Source organism: Amphiura filiformis, chromosome 10 (genome assembly GCF_039555335.1).
Source record: "Amphiura filiformis chromosome 10, Afil_fr2py, whole genome shotgun sequence".
NCBI classification, from domain to species: Eukaryota; Metazoa; Echinodermata; class Ophiuroidea; order Amphilepidida; family Amphiuridae; genus Amphiura; species Amphiura filiformis.
Window position 1 is genome coordinate 30368312 of NC_092637.1, and position 9453 is coordinate 30377764.

The 9453-nt window shown below is 41.0% G+C and overlaps 1 protein-coding gene across 1 annotated transcript; it reads right to left on the bottom strand.

Moving 5' to 3' along the window:
- Positions 1-333: 333 nt before the first annotated feature.
- LOC140161792 (uncharacterized) lies at positions 334-1305 on the bottom strand. Its single transcript, XM_072185089.1, has one exon. The coding sequence runs from the start codon at positions 1303-1305 to the stop codon at positions 334-336; it is 972 nt and encodes a 323-aa protein (XP_072041190.1).
- Positions 1306-9453: the final 8148 nt, after the last annotated feature.

Here is a 9453-nt window from a genome sequence, read left to right on the forward strand (position 1 = left end):
GCATAACTCATTAACAACAATAAATCAAGCACGTTTTCAAAGTATATGAATTGTAGAATGAACTTGTGCAAAACATTAAAGTGTTATTTTTCAATAATATATTGATTTAGATAATGAAGATTTTTTGGCTGCTTCGACCAACAATACCTCATTTATAATATTGGTGTAAATTTTAACTGATTCACACAAGCACATTCATTTTACACTTACGTGTAATTTTCGTGACTTATCCAAGCTCACTTCTTCAGCACTCTGATGGATTGCTGGTACTAGACGTGGTAGCGCGAATCGGATCACGTGACCTGGGTATTGATCCCAAATCACTAGACCCGATCAGCTTCTTGTAGGCGGGGGGAGGGGGTGCCGTCCCAAGTCTTTGTTGAGATCTGGATTAGTGGCGGCGATATGAATAGCCTCTTTCACTCCTCTCTGATACCATCGGGGGTCCGAGTCTAAGATTTGTACTTCTTGAGGATCGAAGGTGTGTTTGGCGGCTCTCATGTGTGCACCAACAGGTGACGCTTCGCGTTTGTGCTCAGAAACACGTTTGGACAGTGGACGCTTGGTTTCGCCGACATACTGTGATGGGCAATCCTGGCACTTGATATTATATATAGTCCCAGTGCGATCCAGAGTTTTTGGTTTATCTTTAGGCGACACAACCATGCTACGGATGGTGTTTGTTGGTTTCACATGAACCGTGACGCCCGCCTTGCGAATCTTCCTGTTGATGGACTCAGTGACACCGCGTACGTAGGGGAGAGTGATGTGCCCCTTGGGGCGGTCTGTCCGTTGTTTGGGTTTAGGCTCATGACGCTTGCTGGAAGGGGAACTCCACGCCCACTTGGTGTAACCGCAGATGGCAAGCGATTTCTTGACATGGTCCATTTCATGTTCCAGGCTTTCACTATCAGAGGATAGGGTTTTGGCGCGGTGGGTCAAAGTTCGTATAACCCCTAACTTGTGTTCTAGTGGCTGGTGACTCGCAAAGTTCAGATATTGGTCTGTGTGTGTGCTCTTCCTATACACACTGAAGGATAGGGAGCCGTCCGCGTTGCGCGAGATGAGCGTGTCTAACATGGCAATGGAGTTGTTGGATTCATGTTCAACGGTGAACTTGATAGAGTCATGAATGGAGTTCAAATGGTGAGTGAAACTGTCAACCTCGGAACGCTCAATAATCACCATGGTGTCGTCGACATATCTCCCGAAATAGCGGGGTGGGGTATGAAAGGATGTGATGGCTTTCTCCTCAAAGTTCTCCATAAATAGATTGGCGATTATGGGACTCACCGGTGAACCCATCGCGGCTCCCTCTCGTTGAATGTAGTACTTGCCGTCGTAGATAAAATACGTGGTCTTGAGGCAAGTGCTAAGTAAATCAGTGACTTGTTGTGGGTTGAGGTCAGTCCTGGAATCCAAAGTGTTATCAGCTGTCAGCAGATCTTTTCACGATAATACCTCATCTACCCTTAAGGCTCTTCTAATAGAGAATAATATGAAGATAAAGATTCGGATGAATAATAACCTACGTCATGAAGAGGGAATATAATATTACCTTAATTTGTTCTGTACCGTCAGAGTCATTTTGGTGGTTACGATACGAATATAACAATAATATTCGCCGTAGAAGCGATGACGTAACAGGATTAACTACCATGGCAATGGGTTAAAACAATTATTGAATACATCGCACTGCACTCCCGGAACTGCACTAGTATGTTCACACGGCACGTCGGCATTGACCCATAGTTGCCAAAGAACAGGGATAAAGACCTGGATCGTAAATCTATAAAATATTCATGCTGATTACTCGCACCTATAAAATTAGTACCTTTGAAAAGAAATTGTATTCAATCTATGATTGCAGACATGCACAGACGATATATTCAAATTGTGTTTTAACCTATTACTATGGTATTTAATCCTGTTACATCATCACTTCTAGGGCGAATTGCACTGAAACATTAAAAGCATAGCATCTGTATTTTTTTAAAGACCTGAGCGCAAGAAGACTAAGTCCACTTGGCCCCGCAACATGTATACATTTAAGTTACGTATAGTTTCTTAGGGTTTTATAATGTTTAATACGTGTTCCAGGCTGAAAACATCATGAAAGGTTGTACAAGATTTGTTTTGGCCCATGAACATGTATAAAACATTACCAAACTATACGAAACTATACGCAACTTTAGTGTATACATGTTGAGGGGCCATGTGGACTCAGGTCTTCATTTTACCTTTAATATGATCAATGACCTGACTTCACAAGCTTGTTAATAAAAGCAGGTTTCCTATTCTTTATTTTTGGATCATTTCTTTCAGGGAAACAACACAAGGGAAATACTGCAAATCAAATTATCAAAATTACGATACAAGAAGAAACAAAATGAAGGTAAAGATAATAATGCCAACAGTGATATGGGATTGAATGCTAATAAATTGGACATGTAATTGGGAAATATGACTCAATCCCTGGAGGAGAAACTGATTAGATTTTTCTTTTAAATTCACAGGAAATAGTATTGGGAATAACGGTTAAGATTCATTTTGGCTGTTTTGGTCTTGTCTTTGACGACAGCACAGGATTGCATCGAGCACGTCCAATATTGGGTCCTCTGCTGTTCAGATGTATTGGCCGTCTGTAGATTCAAACGTTGCCATCAGGTGGTGGTCGCATTGCATTCTCTAAATTCAGTAAATTTTCATCAGAAAGAAAGAGTGAACAGTTTAACCAACCCAAAGTGTTACAATTAAACATGACAACAAATAAACACAAATCCCGACCGGCACACAACCCAACTTGAAAAAAAAGCAAGGGAATGTGCCGGCATGGGAATCGAACCCACGACCTTCCGATATCTAGACGGACGCCTTATCCATTAGGCTACCAGCTCCCACTGATAAACGGTGGTTAAAGCTGGGTCTAATGTTATAGCAGTCATGGTATACAATACACACACACAAGTATTACGCAAGTACGCATGTGCAGGAGATCATTATTGATGCTTAATCGTTTCCCCAGTATAATTATAAGTAAAGTAGGTAATGGGGATACGCATCCTGCACAAGAACAAATAAACACAATGGGGAACGATTGCTCGCTACAAGAGGAAACTGAATATATTTAATAAGAAAGAGTGAACAGTTTAACCAACCCAAAGTGTTACAATTAAACATGACAACAAATAAACACAAATCCCGACCGGCACACAACCCAACTTGAAAAAAAAGCAAGGGAATGTGCCGGCATGGGAATCGAACCCACGACCTTCCGATATCTAGACGGACGCCTTATCCATTAGGCTACCAGCTCCCACTGATAAACGGTGGTTAAAGCTGGGTCTAATGTTATAGCAGTCATGGTATACAATACACACACACAAGTATTACGCAAGTACGCATGTGCAGGAGATCATTATTGATGCTTAATCGTTTCCCCAGTATAATTATAAGTAAAGTAGGTAATGGGGATACGCATCCTGCACAAGAACAAATAAACACAATGGGGAACGATTGCTCGCTACAAGAGGAAACTGAATATATTTAATAAGAAAGAGTGAACAGTTTAACCAACCCAAAGTGTTACAATTAAACATGACAACAAATAAACACAAATCCCGACCGGCACACAACCCAACTTGAAAAAAAAGCAAGGGAATGTGCCGGCATGGGAATCGAACCCACGACCTTCCGATATCTAGACGGACGCCTTATCCATTAGGCTACCAGCTCCCACTGATAAACGGTGGTTAAAGCTGGGTCTAATGTTATAGCAGTCATGGTATACAATACACACACACAAGTATTACGCAGGTACGCATGTGCAGGAGATCATTATTGATGCTTAATCGTTTCCCCAGTATAATTATAAGTAAAGTAGGTAATGGGGATACGCATCCTGCACAAGAACAAATAAACACAATGGGGAACGATTGCTCGCTACAAGAGGAAACTGAATATATTTAATAAGAAAGAGTGAACAGTTTAACCAACCCAAAGTGTTACAATTAAACATGACAACAAATAAACACAAATCCCGACCGGCACACAACCCAACTTGAAAAAAAGCAAGGGAATGTGCCGGCATGGGAATCGAACCCACGACCTTCCGATATCTAGACGGACGCCTTATCCATTAGGCTACCAGCTCCCACTGATAAACGGTGGTTAAAGCTGGGTCTAATGTTATAGCAGTCATGGTATACAATACACACACACAAGTATTACGCAAGTACGCATGTGCAGGAGATCATTATTGATGCTTAATCGTTTCCCCAGTATAATTATAAGTAAAGTAGGTAATGGGGATACGCATCCTGCACAAGAACAAATAAACACAATGGGGAACGATTGCTCGCTACAAGAGGAAACTGAATATATTTAATAAGAAAGAGTGAACAGTTTAACCAACCCAAAGTGTTACAATTAAACATGACAACAAATAAACACAAATCCCGACCGGCACACAACCCAACTTGAAAAAAAAGCAAGGGAATGTGCCGGCATGGGAATCGAACCCACGACCTTCCGATATCTAGACGGACGCCTTATCCATTAGGCTACCAGCTCCCACTGATAAACGGTGGTTAAAGCTGGGTCTAATGTTATAGCAGTCATGGTATACAATACACACACACACAAGTATTACGCAAGTACGCATGTGCAGGAGATCATTATTGATGCTTAATTGTTTCCCCAGTATAATTATAAGTAAAGTAGGTAATGGGGATACGCATCCTGCACAAGAACAAATAAACACAATGGGGAACGATTGCTCGCTACAAGAGGAAACTGAATATATTTAATAAGAAAGAGTGAACAGTTTAACCAACCCAAAGTGTTACAATTAAACATGACAACAAATAAACACAAATCCCGACCGGCACACAACCCAACTTGAAAAAAAAGCAAGGGAATGTGCCGGCATGAGAATCGAACCCACGACCTTCCGATATCTAGACGGACGCCTTATCCATTATGCTACCAGCTCCCACTGATAAACGGTGGTTAAAGCTGGGTCTAATGTTATAGCAGTCATGGTATACAATACACACACACAAGTATTACGCAAGTACGCATGTGCAGGAGATCATTATTGATGCTTAATCGTTTCCCCAGTATAATTATAAGTAAAGTAGGTAATGGGGATACGCATCCTGCACAAGAACAAATAAACACAATGGGGAACGATTGCTCGCTACAAGAGGAAACTGAATATATTTAATAAGAAAGAGTGAACAGTTTAACCAACCCAAAGTGTTACAATTAAACATGACAACAAATAAACACAAATCCCGACCGGCACACAACCTAACTTGAAAAAAAAGCAAGGGAATGTGCCGGCATGGGAATCGAACCCACGACCTTCCGATATCTAGACGGACGCCTTATCCATTAGGCTACCAGCTCCCACTGATAAACGGTGGTTAAAGCTGGGTCTAATGTTATAGCAGTCATGGTATACAATACACACACACAAGTATTACGCAAGTACGCATGTGCAGGAGATCATTATTGATGCTTAATCGTTTCCCCAGTATAATTATAAGTAAAGTAGGTAATGGGGATACGCATCCTGCACAAGAACAAATAAACACAATGGGGAACGATTGCTCGCTACAAGAGGAAACTGAATATATTTAATAAGAAAGAGTGAACAGTTTAACCAACCCAAAGTGTTACAATTAAACATGACAACAAATAAACACAAATCCCGACCGGCACACAACCCAACTTGAAAAAAAAGCAAGGGAATGTGCCGGCATGGGAATCGAACCCACGACCTTCCGATATCTAGACGGACGCCTTATCCATTAGGCTACCAGCTCCCACTGATAAACGGTGGTTAAAGCTGGGTCTAATGTTATAGCAGTCATGGTATACAATACACACACACAAGTATTACGCAAGTACGCATGTGCAGGAGATCATTATTGATGCTTAATCGTTTCCCCAGTATAATTATAAGTAAAGTAGGTAATGGGGATACGCATCCTGCACAAGAACAAATAAACACAATGGGGAACGATTGCTCGCTACAAGAGGAAACTGAATATATTTAATAAGAAAGAGTGAACAGTTTAACCAACCCAAAGTGTTACAATTAAACATGACAACAAAATATAAACACAAATCCCGACCGGCACACAACCCAACTTGAAAAAAAAAGCAAGGGAATGTGCCGGCATGGGAATCGAACCCACGACCTTCCGATATCTAGACGGACGCCTTATCCATTAGGCTACCAGCTCCCACTGATAAACGGTGGTTAAAGCTGGGTCTAATGTTATAGCAGTCATGGTATACAATACACACACACAAGTATTACGCAAGTACGCATGTGCAGGAGATCATTATTGATGCTTAATCGTTTCCCCAGTATAATTATAAGTAAAGTAGGTAATGGGGATACGCATCCTGCACAAGAACAAATAAACACAATGGGGAACGATTGCTCGCTACAAGAGGAAACTGAATATATTTAATAAGAAAGAGTGAACAGTTTAACCAACCCAAAGTGTTACAATTAAACATGACAACAAATAAACACAAATCCCGACCGGCACACAACCCAACTTGAAAAAAAAGCAAGGGAATGTGCCGGCATGGGAATCGAACCCACGACCTTCCGATATCTAGACGGACGCCTTATCCATTAGGCTACCAGCTCCCACTGATAAACGGTGGTTAAAGCTGGGTCTAATGTTATAGCAGTCATGGTATACAATACACACACACAAGTATTACGCAAGTACGCATGTGCAGGAGATCATTATTGATGCTTAATCGTTTCCCCAGTATAATTATAAGTAAAGTAGGTAATGGGGATACGCATCCTGCACAAGAACAAATAAACACAATGGGGAACGATTGCTCGCTACAAGAGGAAACTGAATATATTTAATAAGAAAGAGTGAACAGTTTAACCAACCCAAAGTGTTACAATTAAACATGACAACAAATAAACACAAATCCCGACCGGCACACAACCCAACTTGAAAAAAAGCAAGGGAATGTGCCGGCATGGGAATCGAACCCACGACCTTCCGATATCTAGACGGACGCCTTATCCATTAGGCTACCAGCTCCCACTGATAAACGGTGGTTAAAGCTGGGTCTAATGTTATAGCAGTCATGGTATACAATACACACACACAAGTATTACGCAAGTACGCATGTGCAGGAGATCATTATTGATGCTTAATCGTTTCCCCAGTATAATTATAAGTAAAGTAGGTAATGGGGATACGCATCCTGCACAAGAACAAATAAACACAATGGGGAACGATTGCTCGCTACAAGAGGAAACTGAATATATTTAATAAGAAAGAGTGAACAGTTTAACCAACCCAAAGTGTTACAATTAAACATGACAACAAATAAACACAAATCCCGACCGGCACACAACCCAACTTGAAAAAAAAGCAAGGGAATGTGCCGGCATGGGAATCGAACCCACGACCTTCCGATATCTAGACGGACGCCTTATCCATTAGGCTACCAGCTCCCACTGATAAACGGTGGTTAAAGCTGGGTCTAATGTTATAGCAGTCATGGTATACAATACACACACACAAGTATTACGCAAGTACGCATGTGCAGGAGATCATTATTGATGCTTAATCGTTTCCCCAGTATAATTATAAGTAAAGTAGGTAATGGGGATACGCATCCTGCACAAGAACAAATAAACACAATGGGGAACGATTGCTCGCTACAAGAGGAAACTGAATATATTTAATAAGAAAGAGTGAACAGTTTAACCAACCCAAAGTGTTACAATTAAACATGACAACAAATAAACACAAATCCCGACCGGCACACAACCCAAAAAAAAAAAAAAGCAAGGGAATGTGCCGGCATGGGAATCGAACCCTCGACCTTCCGATATCTAGACGGACGCCTTATCCATTAGGCTACCAGCTCCCACTGATAAACGGTGGTTAAAGCTGGGTCTAATGTTATAGCAGTCATGGTATACAATACACACACACAAGTATTACGCAGGTACGCATGTGCAGGAGATCATTATTGATGCTTAATCGTTTCCCCAGTATAATTATAAGTAAAGTAGGTAATGGGGATACGCATCCTGCACAAGAACAAATAAACACAATGGGGAACGATTGCTCGCTACAAGAGGAAACTGAATATATTTAATAAGAAAGAGTGAACAGTTTAACCAACCCAAAGTGTTACAATTAAACATGACAACAAATAAACACAAATCCCGACCGGCACACAACCCAACTTGAAAAAAAAGCAAGGGAATGTGCCGGCATGGGAATCGAACCCACGACCTTCCGATATCTAGACGGACGCCTTATCCATTAGGTTACCAGCTCCCACTGATAAACGGTGGTTAAAGCTGGGTCTAATGTTATAGCAGTCATGGTATACAATACACACACACAAGTATTACGCAAGTACGCATGTGCAGGAGATCATTATTGATGCTTAATCGTTTCCCCAGTATAATTATAAGTAAAGTAGGTAATGGGGATACGCATCCTGCACAAGAACAAATAAACACAATGGGGAACGATTGCTCGCTACAAGAGGAAACTGAATATATTTAATAAGAAAGAGTGAACAGTTTAACCAACCCAAAGTGTTACAATTAAACATGACAACAAATAAACACAAATCCCGACCGGCACACAACCCAACTTGAAAAAAAAGCAAGGGAATGTGCCGGCATGGGAATCGAACCCACGACCTTCCGATATCTAGACGGACGCCTTATCCATTAGGCTACCAGCTCCCACTGATAAACGGTGGTTAAAGCTGGGTCTAATGTTATAGCAGTCATGGTATACAATACACACACACAAGTATTACGCAAGTACGCATGTGCAGGAGATCATTATTGATGCTTAATCGTTTCCCCAGTATAATTATAAGTAAAGTAGGTAATGGGGATACGCATCCTGCACAAGAACAAATAAACACAATGGGGAACGATTGCTCGCTACAAGAGGAAACTGAATATATTTAATAAGAAAGGGTGAACAGTTTAACCAACCCAAAGTGTTACAATTAAACATGACAACAAATAAACACAAATCCCGACCGGCACACAACCCAACTTGAAAAAAAAAGCAAGGGAATGTGCCGGCATGGGAATCGAACCCACGACCTTCCGATATCTAGACGGACGCCTTATCCATTAGGCTACCAGCTCCCACTGATAAACGGTGGTTAAAGCTGGGTCTAATGTTATAGCAGTCATGGTATACAATACACACACACAAGTATTACGCAAGTACGCATGTGCAGGAGATCATTATTGATGCTTAATCGTTTCCCCAGTATAATTATAAGTAAAGTTGGTAACATCGTCAACCGTGTAATTGAATGGGATTATTTTGAAATTTTAAAACGCTTGAAATATCACAAACAAATAGGCCTATGTTAATAAATAATATAAATACAAGCTAAAACCGTTGG